General features: G+C 43.5%; 1 protein-coding gene across 2 annotated transcripts in view; it reads left to right on the top strand.

Annotated features, from left to right (window-relative positions):
* Positions 1-207: 207 nt before the first annotated feature.
* The window catches only part of TJP1 (tight junction protein 1), a gene marked incomplete at its 5' end in the record, with an annotated part of 254,313 nt that continues 229,491 nt past the window's right edge, over positions 208-25,029 (top strand). For both annotated transcript variants that reach the window (XM_081227283.1, XM_081227284.1), the window contains 2 exons: positions 208-380; positions 20,801-20,933. In XM_081227283.1, the coding sequence (XP_081083409.1) occupies positions 208-380; positions 20,801-20,933 (306 nt within the window). The remainder of the gene's footprint in view (positions 381-20,800; positions 20,934-25,029) is intronic.

Raw genomic sequence — 25,029 nt, forward strand, 5'->3', positions numbered from 1 at the left:
GGCGGCGGGAGCGGCGGGCACGCACGCACGCGGGCGCGGGACCCGGCACGCACGGCCGGACGCACGGCGGCGGCGGCGGCGGCGGCGGCGGCGGCGGCGGCGGCGGCGGCGGCGGCGGCGGCAGCGGCGGCAGCGGCAGCGGCAGCGGCGGCGGCCGGGGCGCGGGGCGGTGGGTGCGGGCGGCGGCGGATGGCCCAGGGCTGACCTATGCGGCGCCTGGAGGGGCTGTGCCGGCGGCGGCGGCGGCGGCGGCGGGGCCCGGGCCGCGAGCGGAGCGGGGACAAGATGAAGTACCAGAAGTACCTGACGGTGCTGCAGATGGCCATCGGCGTCACGCCGTCCAACCGCGGCAGCCTTCTGCCGCTCAAGAGGAGGCTGTGGTGAGGGCGGGGCCCGGGGGCGGGGGTCGGCGGGGGGCAACGGGCCGGGGCCCGGGCGGTGGGCGCTCTCAACCCCCTCGGTCACCAGAGAGCGCGCGGTCGGGCGGGGCGGGGACCGCGGCCGAGGGAGGCGCCGCGCCGGCAGGTTCTGGCTCCGAACGTCCAGCCGGGCTCGCCGTGCGTTTCCTGCGGCGCCTCGGATCCATCGGCCGCCGATCCGGGTCCGGACGTCCGCGGCCGGCGGGGTCATCCTCGCGGGATCGGTGACTGGGCTTTACCTGTAGGCCGTCCGGTGCTCCCACCTGGAAATCGCTCTCGGGGTAACGGGAAGAACGCCCCTAAAGGAAGGTGTCTAGGGTCACCTGGAACCGGTGTAGACAGCGGATCATCTATCGGATTGTATCGCGTTTTATTAGCATGTAAACATGTCACAGGGAATCCCAGTGGCGACCCAGGCGTTCCATCCACTTGGGACTTAGGTGTGCGGTTCTGTCACAAGAGGAATGGTCCAGTAAAGGGGTGGTGACTGTAGAAAAAAGGTGCCGGTGATTGTGGTATTCAGTGGTTATTTCAATTAAAAAATACATGGTTAATATAGTTGATAGAGGTTGATTCAATTCAGCTGAACATAGTTCAGTTTAATTTTAAGGTTATAGGGAAAGGAAGTGAGGCTGCATCTAAGCATTGGGAAGAGTAATGTCTGCTATGTAAGGCAAAGGAATAACGATCTAAGGAACATAAGGATTGAGCAGCCAGGGAAAAGCTTAAAAATAAACTCCCAGTAGTGGAGAATTTTGGTGGTAAGACCAAAAATTATGAGCAGCAAAGTTCAAATTTCAGCTGTGCCACTTATTGTGTGACCATAGACAAGTTGCTGGAGAATCTGTTTCTTCATCTGTAAAATGGGAACAATGTTCTCTACCTCATGGGGCCATGTGTAGACCAACTGTGATGGTCAATACAAAGTGCTGGCCACTCTCCCCCGCTGCATAGTAGGTGCTGAGTAAATATTATTGTCTTCCTCCACCCCACCCCCACCCCCCACTCCCACCCAGTTGTTAAAAAAAGATAAATTTATTCTGCAAAATATTTTAATTTGATGAACAGCAAGTGACAACACCTGGAAGACTAGGCTGGTAAAAGTTGACAGTGATTGAATTAAGAAATGTCCATGCAAGAAAGTTTTAGCAAATACATCAAGAATATGTCATTATTCTGAAGCAAGAAGTGGTAACATTTGAAGTTGACTTTTCAGATGGATGGTTTACAGAAAAAAAAAAAAAAAAAAAGGAGAGGTTAGCGCCAACAGTCTTACCCCAGACCCAGATTTTCTCCTGAGTGCTTATCAGTATTGAACACACTGCATATTTTACTTAATTTTCATATATATCGCTTCTCCCCCCGCCCTAGAATGTAAGTAGCATGGGGCCAGGGCTTTAGTCTGTTTAGTTGATTACTAAATTCCCTTCAAGCAGTGTCTGGTACAAAATAGGTTCGCAAAAGATAACTGTTGAATAAATGAATTCTTAATGTATAATTGGAAAAGAAAGTTAAGGAATTTTTTTTGGCCGTGCTGAACGGCTTGCAGGATCTTAGTTTCCTGACCAGGGATTGAACCTGCATGCTTGGCAATGAAAGCACAGAGTCCTAACCACTGGACCGCCAAGGAATTCCCAAGGAAATTTTCCTCATGTTACACTTAAAAACCTAGATTTGGAGATAAGGTTTGAGGAGCTGTTAGGCATGAATATTAGCAGCAATTGGTCACAAGGTCAAGAAGCTTGGTTTATTCTTTCTTATTGGAGTGCTGCTTCTGCAACTAGTTTCCCGAGTATAGAGTATGTGAAGAGAGAACACAAGGAAATAAAATCCCAGTAACATTTGTACTCTAGAGATTCACGTTTGAGGCAGGCAGTGACCTGGGACCAGCATTAAAAACCGTCTTATGAAGAGACAGCCTGGAAAGAGGGGGATTTCATTGAGCTTTCCCACAATCTTAAATGAGCATTTCAGGATTTCCACTCAATGATAAGTGGATTTGCAAATGTTCATCTACTTTCTCCAGTGGCAAAGTGAAGAGCACACTCTACAAAACTTGGCACTGGGTGGTACTTTGGGACATAGATGTATAGTCTTTTTTTTTTTTCAGTTGGAGAATATTGTGCTGTCTGGTTAATCTATCTCTTACGTCTTCTGGAATTTATTTTCTAGATAACATTTCATTTTGCCAGTGCCCTAGCAACTGCATGTGGAGAATTTGAGATGGATGGGGCCATTATTTGGCTAGAAGATGTGAGGATGGGGTCTGTCTCCAGAGTGGTTGGTGGGAACCCACAGGCGACATCAATAGTGCATTCAGATCTTGGGGTGCACCAGCTTATGTCCATTTACAAGACGTGAGGACATACCACGGTCATTGTTCATGGCTTATATAAAGGTTTATGTGAAGACGTTTAGGAAGATGTGTAGGCTCCCTGTGTTTCTCTCTCTTTAAACTATTACAGTCTGTATGGGAAGACTGCACACCTGCAAAGCTTATGCCCGTCTAAGTGAAGGTTACGGTTGAATGGGCCAGTGCTTTGGCCCCACACTCCTATCTAGTTTGGCCATTTGTGCTCATCCGCTTTCTTCTTTGCAATATCTTTCTGTCTTTGTAACTGGCTCTACAAATCCTTTAAGGAATAGAGCACTTGCAGACCATTTTACATGGAAACTGAAGCGGACACAGCCAGACCTGCATCAGTGGAGCCTGCAGAAGCCCTCTTCTTGGCTCCTTCTCTAAGAAGTTTAGTAAGTGGGAGTGTTTGCAGTGTTTGGTTCTGAATCATTACTGTTCACGGACCTGGAACTCAGGCCTGTTACCCGAGGGAGATGTGAGTTTGTGTGGCTGCTGCCTGCTCTGGGGGCCTCAGATAATGGTCAGTGATGGACAGAAGCAGTAGAGCGCGGTATTTCCTAGATCTGCCGTAACAGATCACTGAAAGCAACAGGAATTTCTTCTCCCCCAGTTCTGGAGGCCAGAGTCTGAAATGAAGGCGTCGGCAGGGCCACGCTCCCCCAGGAGCTCTGGGGAGAATCCTTCCTGCCTCCTCCAGTGTCTGTGGCCCCAGGGTTCCTTGGGTTCCTCTTCAGTCTCTCTCAGCACCCTCACGTGGTCTTCTCTGTGTGTCTTGTCTTCTCCTCTTCTGTCTTTTATAAGAACACTTGTCATCGGAGTTAGGGTCCAGCTGGGTAATTCAGGGTGTGCTCATCTCGAGATCCTCACCATAGTAACCTCTGTGAAGACACTTTCTCTAAACAGGGTCACATCCACTGGGTTGTTAGGAGGTGGGGGGAGGAGGGGCACAGTTCAGTCCATTGCGGGAACCATGGCCGGCTCCTTGCTGTTCAGCGGGTGTGAGGCCCAAATAGCTGTTACTCCTGTCTATTTTAGGTGAAATGCAAAAAATGTTTTCAAAGTAAGTTTATTGTTGTCAGAGCCTTGTTTTTTTTTAACATCTTATTGGGGTATAATTGCTTTACAATGGTGTGTTAGTTTCTGCTTTATAACAAAGTGAATCAGCTATACATATACATACATCCCAGTATCTCCTCCCTCTTGTGTCTCCCTCCCACCCTCCCTATCCCACCCCTCTAGGTGGTCATAAAGCACCGAGCTGATCTCCCTGTGCTATGCGGCTGCTTCCCACTAGCTATCTATTTTACATTTGGTAGTATATATATGTCCATGCCACTCTCTCACTTCATCCCAGCTTACCCTCCCCCTTCCCGTGTCCTCAAGTCCATTCTCTACATCTGTGTCTCTATTCCTGTCCTATCCCTAGGTTCTTCAGAACCGTTGTTTGTTTTCTTTTTAACATTCCATATACATTTGTTAGCATACGGTATTTGTTTTTCTCTTTCCGACTTCACTCTGTATGACAGACTCTAGGTCCATCCACCTCACTACAAATAACTCAATTTTGTTTCTTTTTATGGCTGAGTAATATTCCATTGTATATATGTGCCACATCTTCTTTATCCATTCATCTCTCGATGGACACTTAGGTTGCTTCCATGTCCTGACTATTGTAAGTAGAGCTACAGTGAACATTGTGGTATGTGACTCTTTTTGAATTATGGTTTTCTCAGGGTATATGCCCAGTAGTGGGATTGCTGGGTCGTATGGTAGTTCTATCTTTAGTTTTTTAAGGAACCTCCATACTGTTCTCCATAGTGGATGTATCAACTTACATTCCCACCAGCAGTGCAAGAGGGTTCCCTTTTCTCCACACCCTCTCCAGCATTTATTGTTTGTAGATTTTTTGATGATGGCCATTCTGACTGGTGTGAGGTGATACCTCATTGTAGTTTTGGTTTGCATTTCTCTAATGATTAGTGATGTTGAGCATCCTTTCATGTGTTTGTTGGCAGTCTGTATATCTTCTTTGGAGAAATGTCTATTTAGGTCTTCAGCCCATTTTTGGATTGGGTTGTTTGTATTTTTGATATTGAGCTGAATGAGCTGCTTGTAAATTTTGGAGATTAATCCTTTGTCAGTTGCTTCATATGCAAATATTTTCTCCCATTCTGAGGGTTGTCTTTTCATCTTGTTTATGTTTTCCGTTGCTGTGCAAAAGCTTCTAAGTTTCATTAGGTCCCATTTGTTTATTTTTGTTTTTATTTCCATTTCTCTAGGAGGTGGGTCAAAAAGGATCTTGCTGTGATTTATGTTATAGAGTGTTCTGCCTATGTTTTCCTCTAAGAGTTCTGTAGTGTCTGTCCTTACATTAGGTCTTTAATCCATTTTGAGTTCATTTTTGTGTATGGTGTTAGGGAGTGTTCTAATTTCATTCTTTTGCATGTAGCTGTCCAGTTTTCTCAGCACCACTTATTGAAGAGACTGTCTCTCTTATTGAAGAGACTGTCTTCAATAAGAGACTTATTGAAGGACTGTCTATCCTTACCTCCTTTGTCATAGATAAGTTGACCATAGGTGCGTGGGTTTATCTCTGGGCTTTCTATCCTGTTCCATTGATCTATATTTCTGTTTTTTGCCAGTACCATACTGTCTTGATTACTGTAGCTTTGTAGTACAGTCTGAAGTCAGGGAGTCTGATTCCTCCAGCTCCATTTTTTTCCCTCAAGACTGCTTTGGCTATTCGGGGTCTTTTTTGTCTCCATACAGATTTTAAGATTTTTTTGTTCTAGTTTTGTGGAAAATGTCATTGGTAGTTTCATAGGGATTGCATTGAATCTGTAGATTGCTTTGGGTAGTATAGTCATTTTCATAATGTTGATTATTCCAATCCAAGAACATGGTATATCTCTCCATCTGTTTATATTATCTTTAATTTCTCTCATCAGCATCTTATAGTTTTTTGCATACAGGCCTTCTGTCACCTTAGGTAGGTTTATAGCTAGGTATTTTATTTTTTTTGTTGCAGTGGTAAATGGGAGTGTTTCCTTAACTTCTCTTTCAGATTTTTCTTCGTTAGTGTATAGGAATGCAAGAGATTTCTGTGCATTAATTTTGTATCCTGTTAGTTTACCGAATTCATTGATTAGCTCTAGTAGTTTTCTGGTAGCATATTTAGGATTCTTTGTGTATAGTATCACGTCATCTGCAAACAGTAACAGCATTACTTCTTTTCCGATTTGGATTCCTTTTATTTCTTTTTCTTGTCTGATTGCTGTGGCTAAAACTTCCAAAACTATGTTGAATAACAGTGGTGAGAGTGGACAACCTTGTCTTGTTCCTGATCTTAGAGGAAATGGTTTCAGTTTTTCACCATTGAGGACGATGTTGGCTGTGGGTTTGTCATATATGGCCTTTATTATGTGGAGGTAAGTTTCCTCTATGCCTACTTTCTGGAGGGTTTTTATCATAAATGGGTGTTGAATTTTGTCAGAAGTTTTTTCTGCATCTACTGAGATGATCATATGGTTTTTCTCCTTCAATTTGTTAATATGGTGTATCACATTGATTGATTTGTGTATATTGAAGAATCCTTGCATTCTGAATAAACCCCACTTGATCATGGTGTATGATCCTTTTAATGTGCTGCTGGATTCTGTTTGCTAGTATTTTGTTGAGGATTTTTTCATCTGTGTTCATCAGTGATATTGGCCTGTAGTTTTCGATTTTGTGACATCTTTGTCTGGTTTTGGTATCAGGGTAATGGTGGCCTCGTAGAATGAGTTTGGGAGTGTTCCTGCCTCTGCTGTATTTTGGAAGAGTTTCAGAAGGGTAGGTGTTAGCTCTTCTCTAAATGTTTGATAGAATTCGCCTGTGAAGCCATCTGGTCCTGGGCTTTTGTTTGTTGGAAGATTTTTAATCACCATCTCAATTTCAGTGCTTGTGATTGGTCTGTTTATATTTTCTGTTTCTTCCTGGTTCAGTCTTGGAAGGTTGTGCTTTTCTATGAGTTTGTCCATTTCTTCCAGATTGTCCGTTTTACTGGCATATAGTTGCTTGTAGTAATCTCTCATGATCCTTTATATTTCTGCAGTGTCAGTTGTTACTTCTCCTTTTTCATTTCTAATTCTATTGATTTGAGTCTTTTCCCCTTTTTTCTTGATGAGTCTGGCTAATGGTTTATCAATTTTGTTTATCTTCTCAAAGAACCAGCTTTTAGTTTTATTGATCTTTGCTATCATTTCCTTCATTGCTTTTTCATTTATTTCTGATCTGATCTTCATGATTTCTTTCCTTCTGCTAACTTTGGAGGTTTTTTGTTGTTCTTTCTCTAATTTCTTTAGGTGTAAGGTTAGGTTGTTTATTTGAGATGTTTCTTGTTTCTTGAGGTAGGATTGTATTGCTATAAACTTCCCTCTTAGAATTGCTTTCGCTGTATCCCATAGGTTTTGCTTCATCGTGTTTTCATTGTCATTTGTTTCTAGGTATTTTTTGACTTCCTCTTTGATTTCTTCAGTGATCTCTTGGTTATTTACTAGTGCATTGTTTAGCCTCCGTGTGTTTGCATTTTTTACAGATTTTTTTTCCTGTAATTGATATCTAGTCTCATAACGTTGTGGTCGGAAAAGATACTTGATACGATTTCAGTTTTCTTAAATTTACCAAGGCTTGATTTGTGACCCAAGGTATGATCTATTCTGGAGAATGTTCCATGAGCACTTGAGAAGAAAGTGTATTCTGTTGTTTTTGGATGGAATGTCCTATAAATATCAATTAAGTCCATCTTGTTTAATGTATCATTTAAAGCTTGTGTTTCCTTATTGATTTTCATTTTGGATGATCTGTCCAGTGGTGAAAGTGGGGTGTTAAAGTCCCCTACTATGATTGTGTTACTGTCGATTTCCCCTTTTATGGCTGTTAGCATTTATTTGCCTCATGTATTGATGTGCTCCTATGTTGGGTGCGTAAATATTTACAATTGTTATATCTTCTTTTTGGATTGATCCTTTGATCATTATGTAGTGTCCTTCCTTATCTCTTGTCACAGTCTTTATTTTAAAGTCTGTTTTGTCTGATATGAGAATTGCTACTCCAGCTTTTGATTTCCATTTGCATGGAATATCTTTTTCCATCCCCTTACTTTCAGTCTGTATGTGTCCCTAGGTCTGAAGTGGGTCTCTTGTTGACAGCATATATATGGGTCTTGTTTTTGTATCCATTCAACCAGTCTGTGTCTTTTGGTTGGAGCATTTAATCCATTTACTTTTAAGTTAGTTATTGATATGTATGTTCCTTAATTTTCTTAATTGTTTTGGGTTTGTTATTGTAGGTCTTTTCCTTCTCTTGTGTTTCCTGCCTAGAGAAGTTCCTTTAGCATTTGTTGTAAAGCTTGTTTGGTGGTGCTGAATTCTCTTAGCTTTTGCTTGTCTGTAAAGGTTTTTATTTCCCCATCGAATCAGAATGAGATCCTTGGTGGGTAGAGTAATCTTGGTGGTAGGTTTTTCCCTTTCATCACTTTAAATATGTCCTTTCATTATTGATTGTTCCACATGTAGAACATATTTCATTTACTGTGTTGTTCATCATTGTTTGTTTGCTCTTTAGTTCTTCTACGTCCTTAAAGTTTTCTTGTATTTTCTCCATTCTGTTTCCAAGGTTTTGGATCACCTTTACTATCATTACTCTGAATTCTTTTTCAGGTAGACTGCCTGTTTCCTCTTCATTTGTTTGGTCTGGTGGGGTTTTACCTTGCTCCTTCATCTACTGTGTGTTTCTCTGTCTTCTCATTTTGCTTAACTTATTGTTTTTGGGATCTCCTTTTAGCAGGCTGCAGGTTTGTAGTTCCCTTTGTTTTTGGTGTCTGCCCCCAGTGGCTAAGGTTGGTTCAGTGAGTTGTGTAGGCTTCTTGGTGGAGGGGACTGGTGCCTGTGTTCTGGTGGATGAGGCTGGATCTTGTCTTTCTGGCGGACAGGACTGCGTCTGCTGGTTTGTTTTGGAGTGTCTGTGACCTTATTATGATTTTAGGCAGCCTCTCTGCTAATGCGTGGGGTTGTGTTCCTGCCTTGCTAGTTGTTTGGCATAGGGTTTCCAGCACTGGAGCTTGCTGGTCGTTCAGTGGAGCTGGGTCTTAGCATTGAGATTGAGATCTCTGGGAGAGCTTTCACCATTTGATATTACGTGGAGCTGGGAGGTCTCTGGTGGACCAGTGTCCTGAACTCGGCTCTCCCACCTCAGAGACACAGGCCTGACACCCAGCCAGGGCACCAAGACCCTGTCGGCCACATGGCTTAGAAGAAAAGGGAGAAAAAAAGAAAGAAAGAAAAAAAAGTTATTAAAAAATTAAAAATTAAAAAAAATATTAAAAATAAAAAAATGAAAAAGTAATAAAAATAAAAGAAAGAAAGAAGAGAGCAACCAAACCAGAAAACAAATCCATCAATCATAACAATTGCTAAAAACTATACTAAAAAAACCCCCAACCAAACAACCAAACAAAAAAACAGACAGACCCCTAGGACAAATGGTAAAAGCAAAGCTCTACAGACAAAATCACACAAAGTCCACTGCCTCAATTTTGGGATGAGTCGTTGTCTATTCAGGTATTCCAGAGATGCCGGGTACAGGCAGAGGCTGGCATGATGTTGCAACAGCCTGAGGCACGCCGTGTGTTCTCCCCGGGAAGTTGTCCCTGGATCACGGGACCCTGGCAGTGGCGGGCTGCACAGTCTCCCGGGAGGGGAGGTGTGGATAGTGACCTGTGCTTGCACACAGGCTTCTTGGTGGCTGCAGCAGCAACCTTAGCATCTCATGCCCATCTCTGGGGTCCGCACTGATAGCCGCAGCTCGCACCTGTCTCTGGAGCTCATTTAGGCGGTGCTCTGAATCCCCTCTCCTCGCGCACCCCGAAACAGTGGTCTCTTGCCTCTTCGGCAGGTCCAGACTTTTTTCCAGACTCCCTCCCTGCTAGCTGTGGCGCAGTAGCCCCCTTCAGGCTGTGTTCACGCAGCCAACCCCAGTCCTCTCCCTGGGATCTGAACTCCGAAGCCAGAGCCTCAGCTCTCAGCCCCAGCCCGCCCTGGTGGGTGAGCAGACAAGCCTCTCGGGCTGGTGAGTGCTAGTTGGCACCGATCCTCTGTGCAGGAATTTCTCCGCTTTGCCCTCTGCACCCCTGTTGCTGTGCTCTCCTGCGTGGCTCCAAAGCTTGCCCCCAACCCCGTCTCGGCCAGTGAAGGGGCTTCCTAGTGTGTGGAAACCTTTCCTCCTTCACAGCTCCCTCCCACTGGTGCAAGTCCCATCCCTATTCTTTTGTCTCTGTTTTTTCTTTTCTCTTTCTCCCTACCCAGGTACGTGGGGGAGTTTCTTGCCTTTTGGAAAGTCTGAGCTCTTATGCCAGCATTAAGTAGGTGTTCTGGAGGAGTTGTTCCACATGTAGATGTATTTCTGATGTATTTGTGGGGAGGAAGGTATCTCCACGTCTTACTCCTCCGCCATCTTGAAGGTCTCCCCAGAGCCTTGATTTTTGCATTGAGTGCTTTCAGGAGCGTTTACACGAATCTTAGGGAAAAAGAGTGTCATATCATTTTCTTCATGCTTCTAAGTCTGTTTCTCCCAGTTGAGTCAGTAATTATTGAAGGCCATGCAGTATCCATTCGTCCATTGAAGTTGTCATCTAATAGATTCCAGAAATAAGAAGAGCTGCTGTTCATTGAGCTTGTTCCCTGCTGGGCCCTATATCCCTCTGGGAGGTGGGGGCTGTATCTCCCCAACTTTACAGATGAGGTCATTGGCTTGCCCAGAGTCACACCTCAGGTTTTTTGCCAGTTCTTGGGGTTAAAAACATATTTGAGCGAGGATGTTCCAGTCCAGAAAGAGAGACAGACTGAAGACAGGAACAAAAGGATGGGAAAGTCCCTTATAGGATGTTGTTTCTCCCAGGGTGACCTGTGGCCCATTCACGGCTCACAGAGTTCCCTGATTGGATGGGACCAGTATCCAAGTCCTTCCTTGGTTTCTTTAATGAGCAAACTGTAGGCAGTTACACACATTATTATTTATAAGTACAACTAAGGACCATTAATATGAACCTTTTCAGTGAGCTATTAAGGTTTCCAAAGTCTGGTACTCGTAAACAAAAATTAGCATTTTGCTAGCACTACTGAAGAATCCTTCAGAAGTACTCAGTATCCTTATAAAGTCAGCTGCCCTGCTATACTTAGCAGTATCTCAAGGCTCCTGTTCTCACACTCTTGTTTGGAATTCCCCTCATTGGGGGGAAGGATGCTTTGCTCTCTCTCATAAGTGTTATCTTGACTTGGTTGTAGCTGTCAGTTGCTGATATTTTATAATTAATATATTGTAGAAGGATTATTAGATATTACTTTTGTTGATAGTTTTGTTCTTGTATAACCGCTTTGTTTTTATGATCTTCATTATTTTTGCCCAATTCTTTGTTATTATTGAGTTCTTTTCCACTAGAAATTAGAAATGGGTGTGGTAGATGAGCTTGGGAGCTGTTTGTCCCAAGTGAACCGTGGTCAAAACTGGTCGTGAGCCAAATCTGCTGAGTTATAACAAAATGAGAGGATGGACTCTGGGTTTCTGCCTTTTAAGCCTGTCAGCCAAGGCTGCAAATAAAAACACTACGCTGTTAGAGAAGTTATGAAGCAAGTGGAGAGAGGCAGACATTTTCTCCCCAGTTACCCCTTAGGGATGATTAAATGGAATTAAGAATTGGGAAAATAAAAACTTCATTGTAGACCAAGTATTGATTTCTCCAGAGTTCAAGGGAAAGCATCCAAGTTGCTTACAGCTCACTTCCTAACTTTATTTCCCTGTCATCAAAGGCTGTTCTCCTAAATATTTGGGGAATGATCTCCACAGTCTGAGGTATTCAGTGGGGGAATACCTCAGGTTGGGGGAGAGCGGTGCCTCGGGGTGACAGAGGCTCCTTTTACTCCACATCATGAGTACCCAAAGACAGTACTCCCCACCTGAGTTGTAGATGCACCTCTGTATTCTTGTGCATGTCTAGCAGAGAACTATTTGAACACACGTATTTCCACCCCAGGACAAATACTAATTCTTGAGAAATATTAAAACAAAAGAGAAGTGACATTTAAAATTCCCTTATATCTCAACTCCTTCTGCATAATAATCTGGTCCATTATTATCTGGACCTGTTTATTCCTTTTCTTTATCTCCCATCAAAGAAAGGGGGACCATGACTGAGCCATAGGCTTTTTAACAGTTGACCTCTTAGCTTCACAGAGATCTGGTCTGAGCTTTAAAGTTACTAAAATTACTCTCTAGGATCTGGTTCAGTTCTGGGACAAGACACTGTCCTCCCGCTGAGTCTGTGGGTAGGGCGGGTACCGACCTGATATTCACCTGGTATATGCCAGCTCATCCCTCCTGGTTATTAAAGGTTTTTATTATGATCCTGGTAGGGCGGGGGAGGGTCCATTCTTCTAGTTATATTTAGGATCTTTCTTTTCTCTTTTACTTTGTTACTGGATTTAGTATTACATTGTGTTAAGTCTGATAAATTTCTTGACTTTTAGTCATTTATAAAATTTGGTGGATATAAATACTTATTGCAGACTTTAGGTTTTAGGCTTTTAGGTTTGGAAAAAAGGAAAATAGTGATGCCTCTCTAAGTCAGATGAGAGGAAAATCTTTTGAAAATTTTCTTTGTGGAGAAAAGTTTATATTACATTTGTGTTAATTTCTTATAAATGATCACACCATATAGGCAGTGCTATCAACATGAAATGAGAGAGAGGAAATAAAAAAAATTTAAGCCTTGTATATTGTTTTACCATTCTGTTTTTCTTTCCCATGTGCCTTCTTTTTTTTCTTAAATTGGAGTATAGTTGATTTACAATGTTGTGTTAGTTTTTGCTGTACAGCAAAGTGAGCCAGTTATACATACATATATATCCACTCTTTTAGATTCTATTCCCATATAGGTTATTGTAGAGTATTGTGCTAACCTGTGCTATACAGTAGGTTCTTATTAGTTATCTGTTTTATACATAGTAGTGTGTACATGTCAATCCCAATCTCCCAATTTATCCCTCCCCCTGCTTTCCCCCCAGTAACCACAAGTTTGCTTTCTACATCTGTGACTCTATTTCTGTTTTGTAAATAGGTTCATTTGTACTATTTCTTTAGATTCCAATAAGTGATATCATATGATATCTGTCTTTCTCTGACTTACTTCACTCAGTATGACAATCTTTAGGTCCATCCATGTCGCTGCAAATGGCATTATTTTGTTCTTTTTATAGATGAGTAATATTCCATTGTATATGTGTACCACATCTTTTTTTAAAAAATTTATTTATTTATTTATTTATTGGCTGCATTGGGTCCTTGTTGCTGTGCGGGGGCTTTCTCTAGTTGCGGTGAGCAGGGGCTACTCTTCATTGCAGTGTGCAGGCTTCTCACTGCGGTGGCTTCTCTTGTTGTGGAGCATGGGTTCTAGGCGGGTGGGCTTCAGTAGTTGTGGCACGCGGGCCCAGTAGTTGTGGCTCGCGGGCTCAGTAGTTGTGGCGCATGGACTTAGTTGCTCCATGGCATATGGGATCTTCCTGGACCAGGGCTCGAACCCGTGTCCCCTGCATTGGTAGGCGGGTTCTTAACCACTGCACCCACCAGGGAAGTCCCTGTGCTATATTTTCTTTATTCATTCCTCTGTTGATGGACATTTAGGTTGCTTCCATGTCTTGGCTATTGTAAATAGTGCTGCTATGAACATTGGGGTGCGTGTATCCTTTCGAATTATGGTTTTCTCCATATATATGTGCAGGAGAGGGATTGCTGGATCATATGGTAGCTCTGTTTTTAGTGTAGAGTGTAGGAGGGATCCCAACGATGTAGCAGGGTTCCTTTCCCCCATACCCTCTCCAGCATTTATTGTTTGTAGGTGATGGCCATTCTGACCGGTGTGAGGTGATACCTCATGGTAGTTTTGATTTGCATTTCTCTAATAATTAGTGACCATATGCCCTCTTCTTGAACAGAGTTTTTCATTATTTTTATGGAATCTTTTTAAAAAAAATTTTTTTAAAGATCTTGGGAGTAGGAGTTTATTAATTAATTAATTTATTTTGGTTGTGTTGCGTCTTCGTTTCTGTGTGAGGGCTTTCTCTAGTTGTGGCAAGCGGGGGCCACTCTTCATCGCGGTGCGCGGACCTCTCACTATGGTGTCTTCTCTTGTTGTGGAGCACAGGCTCCAGATGCACAGGCTCAGTAGTTGTGGCTCACAGGCCTAGTTGCTCCGCGCCATGTGGGATCCTCCCAGACCAGGGCTCGAACCTGTGTCCCCTGCATTAGCAGGCAGACTCTCAACCACTGCGCCACCAGGGAAGCCCCTATTTTTATGGAATCTTTTACCCTGCAGAGAGGAGAACAAAACTGTACCGGGTGCTGCTCTTTGTGTTGAGAATAATGAAAGTGGCATCACCCAAATTTTACTCTGGGAGATGACTTGAAAGGTGGACTCATTGGAACCCAATGAAATAACAAAAATATAAATTAAAAAAAGCTACAACAAAAATAATAGCAGTCTGAGTAAACAATAAAAAATACCATCGATGGACCAGCATTCTTTTTTTTTTTTTGCAGTACGCGCAGGCTCAGCAGCCATGGCTCACGGGCCCAGCTGCTCCACGGCGTGTGGGATCTTCCCGGACTGGGGCACGAACCCATGTCCCCTGCATCGACAGGCGGACTCTCAACCACTGTGCCACCAGGGAAGCCCCCTGGACATTCTTGAGGAATATCTGAGAAGTAGTTAGTAGATAGGGACAGATCTACTGAGAGAAATACCTTGCAGAAACCGTTGTCCGGAAAATGTGCAGAAGATTCCTGCAAAGTTAAGGGTGGGAGGCTTGAAGCAGCATCAAGGGATAGGAGGAGCAGGGGACGTGTGGGGGGTTCATCAGATCCAACTCCCTCATCCTCACTGATGTGTGACACGGAGGGGACAGCAGTGTTGCTTTCTCACTGAGGCAGTGATGTGGGCACTAGGGCCAGGGAGACAGGGTTGAACCTGAGATGTCCACTGCATCCCTTGACGCAGAAGAGAAGCTGCCTCACAGACCTCCCAGCAGTGTGTCCTGTCTCTGCCAGAGCTGCCAAAGGCAGGCCACCTTAAGTACTACTATGGGGAAACAGACGTTCTCTAATAGAAATATAAATAGACTTTAAAAATCACACAACAATTGGAAAAAGCCAGTATTAAGAGAATACCACATTCAACAAACAGAGGAACTAATCTCCAAGAAAAAGGAAAAACTTTGGATTAACATGGTTTTCAGAAAGATGCAAGAGAATATTCTCCTAATAAAAAAGCATACTAGACACTTTACAGATTTAAAATATACTCATTAAAGTAAAAGAATTGCTGAATCGACAAAATTGAAAAGCAAATTAGTAATCTGGAGAAGTAAGCTAAAGACTCACAAAAGAAAGGGATGAAAAGAAAGAGAAGTTAGGAGCTCTTGAAAGAAATCAAAGATGACACAAATAGATGGAGAGATATACCATGTTCTTGGATTGGAAGAATCAACATTATGAAAATGACTATATTACCCAAAGCAGTCTACAGATTCAATGTAATCCCTATCAAATTACCAGTGGCATTTTTTACAGAACTAGAACAAAAAAATCTTAAAATTTGTATGGAGACACAAAAGACCCCGAATAGCCAAAGCAGTCTTGAGGGAAAAAAACGGAGCTGGAGGAATCAGACTCCCTTACTTCAGACTATACTACAAAGCTACAGTAACCAAGACAATATGGTACTGGCAAAAAACAGAAATATAGATCAATGGAACAGGATAGAAAGCCCAGAGATAAACCCACACACCTATGGTCAACTAATCTATGACAAAGGAGGCAAGGATATACTATGGAGAAAAGATAGTCTCTTCAATAAGTGGTGCTGAGAAAACTGGACAGCTACATGTAAAAGAATGAAATTAGAACACTCCCTAACACCATCCACAAAAATAAACTCAAAATGGATTAGAGACCTAAATGTAAGACCGGACATTATAAAACTCTTAGAGGAAAACATAGGAAGAACACTCTTTGACATAAATCACAGCAAGATCTTTTTTGTTCCACCTCCTAGAATAATGGAAATAAAAACAAAAATAAACAAATGGGACCTAATGAAACTTAAAAGCTTTTGCAAAGCAAAGGAAACTACAAACAAGATGAAAAGACAGCCCTCAGAGTGGGAGAAAATATTTGCCAACAAATCAACCGACAAAGGATTAATCTCCAAAATATATAAACAGCTAATGAAGCTCAATATTAAAGAAACAAACAACTGAATCCAAAAATGGGCAGAAGACCTAAATAGACATTTCTCCAAAGAAGACTTACAGATGGCCAAGAAGCACATGAAAAGCTGCTCAACATCACTAATTATTAGAGAAATGCAAATCAAAACTACAATGAGGTATCACCTCACACCAGTTAGAATGGGCATCATCAGAAAATCTACAAACAGCAAATGCCAGTGAGGGTGTGGAGAAAAAGGAACCCTCTTGCACTGTTGGTGGGAATGTAAATTGATACAGCCACTATGGAGAACAGTATGGAGGTTCCTTAGAAACTAAAAATAGGGCTTCCCTGGTGGCGCAGTGGTTGAGAATCTGCCTGCCAATGCAGGGGACACGAGTTTGAGCCTTGGTCTGGGAAGATCCCACATGCCGCGGAGTACCTAGGCCTGTGAGCCACAACTACTGAGCCTGCGCGTCTGGAGCCTGTGCCCCGCAACAAGAGAGGCTGCGACAGTGAAAGGCCTGAGCACCGTGATGAAGAGTGGCCCCTGCTTGCTGCACCTAGAGAAAGCCCTCACACAAAACAAAGACCCAACACAGCCAAAAATAAATAAATAAATAAATAATCCTTCCCTCTACTTAAAAAAAAAAAAAGAAGCTAAAAATAGAATTACCATATGACCCAGCAATTCCACTACTGGGCATATACCCAGAGAAAACCATAATTCAAAAAGAGTCATGTACCCCAGTGTTCATTGCAGCACTATTTACAATAGCCAGGTCATGGAAGCAACCTAAATGCCTATTGACAGACAAATGGATAAAGAAGATATGGTATATATATACAGTAGAATATTACTCAGCCATAAAAAGTGAAATTGGGTCATTTGTAGAGACGTGGATGGATCTAGAGACTGACATACAGAGTGAAGTAAGTCAGAAAGAGAAAAACAAATATCGTATATTAACACATATAAGTGGAACCTAGAAAAATGGTACAGATGAACCAGTTTGCAGGGCAGAAATAGAGACACAGATGTAGAGCACAAACGTATGGACACCAAGGGGGGAAAGTGGTGGGGGCGGGGGTGGGTGGTGGTGGTGGGATGAATTGGGAGATTGGGATTGACATATATACACTAATATGTATAAAGTAGATAAGTAATAAGAAACTGCTGTATAATAAATAAATAAAATTCAAAAATTCAAAAAAAAAAAAATGTCCGAGAGGGGGTTGGACTTTTGGCAGGTATGTGGTGGTGCTGGCAAGGAAGGAAAGTGAAGATGTATTAATGTCATTTCTTGTGTAAAAGGAGGTAAGAAAACCAATGAACCAGAGATGCTGATAGAAAAATATGAGTTTAAACATGTATGTATGTGTATGTATGTATATTTACATATACATGTATGTGTATATACATATAAATACATAAATTTATGCATATAGTTAGCTAGAGTTAGAGTTGCCCTTATAAAAGGTACAACTTTCAAACTAATTGGAATGGGGGAAGAGTCTGCGGGCTGGCAGGGCAAAGAAAATCATACTGAAAAGGCAGAAAAAAAGAACAAAGTATTTAAATTTAAAAACACACACACGAACCATAAAACAAAAATGGTAGGAATAAATCTAAACATATAAGTAAAGAGTACTTTGAATGTATTAAGGTTCTCTCAAAAAATACTGATTTTCAGATTGGGTAAAAAAGAAAACGAATACAGCTACATGCTGTTTACCAGGAGTTAAAGGTACAGCTAAAAAGAGAGAGATAGACATTTGGAAAGGTGGAAAATACAAGCACAGAAAAAGATAAGCCAGGAAAAGTTTAATGTAAAAATATAGATGGAGAACATTATCAGACAAAATAGCATTTAGGGTAAAATCTTGAATTGGCACAGACTTTTCATATGCTAAAGGATTAAATCAAATCCCTAAGAAGATCTGAGTTACAAACATTAAGGCATCTAATAAAACAGATTTGAGATATATAAAGGAAAAACTAATGATATACAAAGATCAACTGACAAATCCATATTCAAGCTGGGGAGCTTGATACTAGTCTCTTTTTTTTTTTTTTTTTTTTTTTGCGGCACGCGGGCCTCTCACTGTTGTGGCTTCTCCCGTTGCGGAGCACAGGCTCCAGACGCGCAGGCCCAGCGGCCATGGCTCACGGGCCCAGCCGCTCCGCGGCATGTGAGATCCTCCCGTACCGGGGCACGAACCCGCATCCGCTGCATCGGCAGGCGGACTCTCAACCACTGCGCCACCAGGGAAGCCCCTGATACTAGTCTCTTTTATAGAAATCAACTGAGCAAGACAAATACAATGAAGGACACAGAGAAGTTGAGTTTTAACTAATAAGATAAAATGGTAAAATTGTCCTTGTATTTAAGGACCGCCAAATGGGCATTGTTATATACTGTTGATGGAAGTGTAAGTTGGTAAGGTCTTTTTGAAAGACAATACTTAGAAACTTCTAGTAACTTTTCCTAAGTAAATACTGCATTTTTACCCAAAGATGTTGTCAAAAAAAGGTGTTCATTGCTTTGTGGTTTGATAGCAAACGTTTGAAAACTAAACTAAATGCCCATCATAGGGGAATGATTGAATAAATTGCCATACACCTATGCTATGGAATAGTGGTTAGCCATTAAAAAAAAGAATGAAATAGATCTGTATGGGTTATTATGGGAAGAGTGTCAAGATAGGTAATTAAGTGAAAAATATAAGATGCAGGACAATATAAACAATTTGGTGCCTTGCCTTAAAAGTTTCAAAAGGAGATTAACACATACATAGATAAACATGAGCATTTGTCTGCAAGGTTATACAAAGAACTGTTGTCAATGATTATCCTTAGGAAGAGGGATGGGGATTGGGGATGAGGGGAAGGAGGGAGGCTTTTACTGGTTGTTTTTGTACCTTTCTGTACTCTTCAAATATTCTGACTATATGGATGGAGTACTTTTAAGCTGTAGATGTACCTAAACTAGTTTATTTTATGGTATTTACTTCTATCTTATTTTTGTTGTCAAATTAATTTTGCTAGTAGTCCATCCTTTGTGTCCTTTTCAAGCAACAAGAGACATTTATCCCTTTCAGACAACATTTTATTTTATTTTTAAATGTATTTATTTTATTTATTTATTTTTGCTTGTGTTGGGTCTTCGTTGCTGCGCGCAAGCCTTCTCTCGTTGCAATGAGCGGGGGCCGCTCTTCGTTGCGGTGTGCGTGCTTCTCACTGCAGTGGCCTCTCTTGTTGCGTAGCACCACCGGCTCTAGGTGTGTGGGCTTCAGTAGTTGTGGCATGTGGGCTCAGTAGTTATGTCTCGTGGGCTCAGTAGTTGTGGCTTGCGGGCTCTAGAGCACAGGCTCAGTAGTTGTGGTGCATGGGCTTTGTTGCTTTGTGGCATGTGGGATCTTCCCGGAGCAGAGATAGAACTCGTGTCCCCTGCATTGGCAGGTGGATTCTTAACCACTGCACCACCAGGGAAGTCCCTCAGACAACATTTTAAATACCAAAGATTAAATAGGTCATGAAGGTTAATAAATATATGAACATGGAATGTATTACAAATAGGAGATCTGATCATAAAATAAGGCTTATGTTTTTCACAAACCACACAACCACACTTACAAATCAGCATCATTACTTTATAATCTTTATTATCTCTAAAACCATAATCCACTGAGCAGTGTCCTCCCAGGTTCCCAAGGCACCTTGTTCCAAGGCTGCCACCAGCAGTGGCACAGAAATGGGAGGACACATGGCAGTCTGGAGTGTGTGTGTGTATGTGTGAACACGTTGCCCAGGGTGCGTTCTGTAGATGGCTTAGTTTGTGTGCCGTTTCTTCTTACCTGAATTTTCTTGGTTCCATAGTAATACTGAATTAAGTGTCGACTGTCATGCTTAAATTTTTTTTGACATCTTTATTGGAATATAATTGCTTTACAATGTTGTGTTAGTTTCTGCTGTATAACAAAGTGAATCGGCTATATGTATACATACATTTCTGCTGTATAACAAAGTGAATCGGCTATATGTATACATACATGTCCATATCCCCTCCCTCTTGCGTCTCCCTCCCACCCTCCCTATCCCACCCCTCTAGGTGGTCACAAAGCACCGAGCTGATCTCCCTGTGCTATGTGGCTGCTTCCCACTAGCTATCTATTCTACATTTGGTCGTGTATATATGTCAGTGCTACTCTCTCACTTCATCCCAGCTTACCCTTCCCCCCTCCCCATGTCCTCAAGTCCATGCTACGTCTCATGCTTAAATTTTTAAAGGCGATTTTCATGCTTAACAGAATCCTCCTGAACAGTTTCTGTGGTTGTGGACAGTGATGGCTGCCGTGCACTGGCATGCCAGGCACCAGGCTGAGCACTAGATGAATAACCACCCAGAGGAAAGCAGTGCCTCTCAGTTACCTAGGAAACTTCAGTCTGGTCTTGGTTGCTTTTCTGATGGTTACAGAGTTGACTTTTAGTGAATCTTAATGTTGGAATATTTGAACTGTCACGAAAGATTTCTAAACTAGCAAGCTGCTAAGAAATATTTAGAAAGGTATCTGGTAGAATGTAGCTCCACTGTGATTCTTAGCTTTTTGGTTGAAAAAGGAGTATGACATCTCCAAAGCTATTCTCAAGTAAATGCTTACCTCATACTTGAGAAAAGTATTCACCTATAAACCTGTCTTCTTAAGAATTTTCCTCTTCTTGCAGGGTAACACCATCCTCTGAAAATCCTAATGGTGCTACTTCTAGTGTCAGCCAAGGAAAACCTTCTCTAAGACGAATTAAAGGGAGACTACACAGAAGCAAAAGCCTTGATAGCATCGATTTCTGTGAACTCACTGTAAGTGGATTGTTTAACGCTTTTCTTCCTTTCCAAAGAATATGAAAAATTTGATTTTTAAATATTTTCATAAAAATGCAACAGGCTTATTTTGTGGTAAGCATTTTTTGGTAAAAACTGGTTTATCCAACAGGTTACTGACTAGCATAACTTTCTTAACCAATATCCATAGATACATTTATGATAAGCGGTTCATAGTGATGATTCAAAGACCAAAATAAACAAATGTTTCCTGAACTCTACAACAGAAATTGAATTAAGGGGCTTCCCTGGTGGTGCAGTGGTTGAGAGTCCGCCTGCCGATGCAGGGAACACGGGTTCGTGCCCTGGTCCGGGAAGATCCCACATGCCACGGAGCGGCTGGGCCTATGAGCCATGGCCGCTGAGCCTGCGCGTCTGGAGCCTGTGCTCCGCAACGGGAGAGGCCACAACAGTGAGAGGCCCGCGTACCGCAAAAAAAAAAAAAAAAAAAAAAAAAAAATTGAAATAAGTTCAGTGGATAATGTAAATTTCTTGGAAAATCACAAATCCACATATCAATGTAAGTACAGACCTAAGTATTTGATGAACCCCAAGCACCCAACTTCCTGGTAGTTCCAGAAAATAGAGGTGCTCTCATATTATTAGGACAGACCCCATTTCAGTTAATGATGGGGTTTTCTTCTCATTCTAAGTGATTAACATTAGTGATCTTTTTTTCCCCAGGCCTAGTGACAGGTTTTCACATGGGTATATGGTAAATTCATGCATGTTTTTAGAGGAACACTGGCCCTTTCAGACCCCACTGTCCTTTCCTATTAATTGTGTTGTCCTGGAAGAGCTACTGTAATGCCATAAAGGAAACACTAGAATTTTCCTAGCTGTAAGAAGGTCCTATTCACATCTATGTGTTGTAGCATTCATTGGCAAATTAATGGATGTTCGGGATGCTTAGACTAGATGTGTTCATTTCTCCCTTGAGCGCTGAAGAATTCAGAATTATAAAAGTACTGTTGACCATTATTGTTTCAAAAGGTGGTAACAAAGTGTGAAAGTAAAGCCTATCTTTTTTGAGGATATGACTGCTGCATCTTTTTTTTTTTTTTTTTTTTTTTGCGGTACGCGGGCCTCTCACTGTTGTGGCCTCTCCTGTTGCGGAGCACAGGCTCCGTATGCGCAGGCTCAGTGGCCATGGCTCACGGGCCTAGCAGCTCCGCGGCATGTGGGATCTTCCCGGACTGGGGCACGAACCCGTGTCCCCTGCATCGGCAGGTGGACTCTCAACCACTGCGCCACCAGGGAAGCCCCTCGATTCCTTCTGTTGTCTGGGCTGGAGACCAGCGGCTGCTTTCCCCTCCAGCTCCCATTCACTGCCTGCCCCACGGCCTCACTTCTCTTCATGTGGGACACCAGCCCACAGCAGAACACGCCTGAGCCTCATGTTCGGTTCACCTGGGACCCCTCTCCCCCACATCTTTCTCTCTCACGCATACATACCACCGCCACCACCAGTGTCTCGCCTGCCTCTAAAATGGTCTCAGTTTAATAGAGAAGGCAGAAATGTAAACACACCACACCATGGACAGTAGTAGAGGCAGTGCAGGTTAACACCATCCTCTGAAAATCCTAATGGTGCTACTTCTAGTGTCAGCCAAGGAAAACCTTCTCTAAGACGAATTAAAGGGAGACTACACAGAAGCAAAAGCCTTGATAGCATCGATTTCACATCCATGGTGTGGTGTGTTTACATTTCTGCCTTCTCTATTAAACTAAGACCATTTTAGAGGCAGGCGAGCCAGTGGTGGTGGTGGTGGTATGTGTGCGTGAGAGAGAAAGATGTGGGGGAGGGGGGGTCCCAGCGTACCCCCTGGGGAATACGGGTGCTCATCCCCCCCACCCCGGTGCAGAAGAGAGTCACGAAGAAGGTGACTCTTGCACTGGACCTGAAGGGTGCATCTGACTTTGTGGGGGAGGGGGCGGGGAGGAGGTCCCCAGGTTGAGGGAGCAGAGCAGGGAGTGGGGACGAGCTGAGAGCTGCCAGGGCCACGGTAGGGACCACAGTTGTTCTGACCCCGAGGGACAGGGTCAGTCTTGAGCCCCCACCCCGCCTCCTGTCTGGAGCTCCGCATTTATCTGTTCCGCTGCAGGAGGGCAGGGGGATGTGCACCGTTTCACTTAAAAAGAAGGATTCCGCCACGACGATGCTTCTGTGAACTAAGACGGCTCATGCTAGAACCAGAGGACATGGCCAGTTCAGGGTGGGCAGCAGGAGGGGAGCGAGCAGGGGAGTTCACTGGTCGGTGATAGAGCAGCTCAGGAGGGCAGTTTCCAGAAGGGAGTGAGTGACCAGCAGATACGTGCAGCCTCAGATAGTGGGAGAGGGCAAAGGCGCCTTGGACCTTCCAGCGGTCAGAGAAGGTCACTTAAGGAGTGGGAATTAGAGTTTATCTTTTCTTTTACTTTTTATCTTGAGAGGAGGAATAATGTAATTTTTCATACAGTCACAGAACAAAGAGAGCCATCACTGCTTCAAAACCTACAGAGCTGATGTCATGGGCTCTGACAGTTCCGTCACCTCTCTGACAGCCCCTCCCCCAGGGCTATGAAGGGGGCACAGGGCAGTGGAACTCACCCTCCAGGTGCTGTGCTTCCATTGGTGAGCGGGGTGGGGGGCTTTTGGACGTGGCTGGTGACATTAGCCAAGGACAGTGGGGTGACAGGCAGGCAGGCCAAAGGAGGTTGAAATTACAGAAATAAAAAGAATATTTTCCTGTGTGCTGAATGAGTAAGTCTATGGACATAATTGTTTTTTTTTTTTTTTTTTTTTTTTTCTTTTTGCGGTATGCGGGCCTCTCACCGTTGTGGCCTCTCCCGTTGCGGAGCACAGGCTCCGGACGCGCAGGCCTAGCGGCCATGGCTCACGGGCCCAGCCGCTCCGCGGCATGTGGGATCCTCCCAGACCGGGGCACGAACCCGTATCCCCTGCATCGGCAGGCGGACTCCCAACCACTGCGCCACCAGGGAGGCCCCATAATTGTTTTTTATCTAAAATGGATCTGCTTCAGGTTTTCAGAGGTGATCTTATATTATTTCATTACTTTTAACTCAAGAAACTGAATCGTTTGATTTCCATATTTGTTACTGAACAGAATAAATAATCTCTGGGGAACATAAATAATGTACTTACCTGTGTCAGTATGCACACACACTATAATTTCAAGGATATGTAGAAATTGGTTATATTTATCTTTGGAGCAGATATTCTGTTCTTGCTAGTCTAAATAAAAGCACTTTAACTTATTTGGTTATTGTGTGACTTCTGAGCATTAGGATGACAAATGGAAGATTCAGAATGTGTCGTTTTCTGTCTCTATGCCGTCTTCTATCTTAGAGAAGCCCAACATTTTGTGGTAACCAGACAGTGGTGAGGGCCGGCTGTGGGCCTGGTGCAGAGGGGGTGCAGGCATGCTCAGCGGGATGCCAGCTCTTGGCCTGAGCTGGGGAGGCCCTGAGAAAAGACACCAGGCGGAGGGAAGCCTTTGGTGTCCTCAGTGCTTTACTGTGTTCTTCCCTGTGGCAAGTGGGGGAGGGTAATACTATAGTCATTTCCCTTCAGTGGTGACGTCGTAGCTTGTAGGAGGGCTTGTTCTTCAGAGCCTGATCTGGGTGCGGGCACAAGACCCAGTCCTCCCCACATCTCCGTGTGGCCTGTTTGTTCTGGGAGTCCCACTCTGACTCCCAGAACAAACAGGCTCAGAACTTGCAAGTCCAGGTTGGCTGAATCCCCTCGAGGGCCCCTCTGTGAGGCACCTGCAGGTCCGGTGGCTGTTTTCCTTCTGGTCAGGTACCTGCGCGTGTTCACATGGTCCAGGAAACCGGGCCTGAGCCTGGGAAGGGAGAGTGTCTTCGTAGGAAGACAGCCCGGGTGGCCTTCTCCCTGGGCAGGGCAGCTGGTGGCCACTTGGGGGCAGGGCTCCCCAGCAAGTGACCTGCCGCCCAGGCGGGGACAGCCGCTGGGGCCTGGCTGCCTAACAGCTTCATTCTTCGTACTTCTCGACGGTCACATCTCTGCTTAAATCTGTGACTGATGGACTTTAATGTGGAATGAAAGTGGAAG

Source organism: Mesoplodon bidens (genome assembly GCF_964165515.1).
Source record: "Mesoplodon bidens genome assembly, chromosome: 3".
In the NCBI taxonomy this organism is placed as follows: domain Eukaryota; kingdom Metazoa; phylum Chordata; class Mammalia; order Artiodactyla; family Ziphiidae; genus Mesoplodon; species Mesoplodon bidens.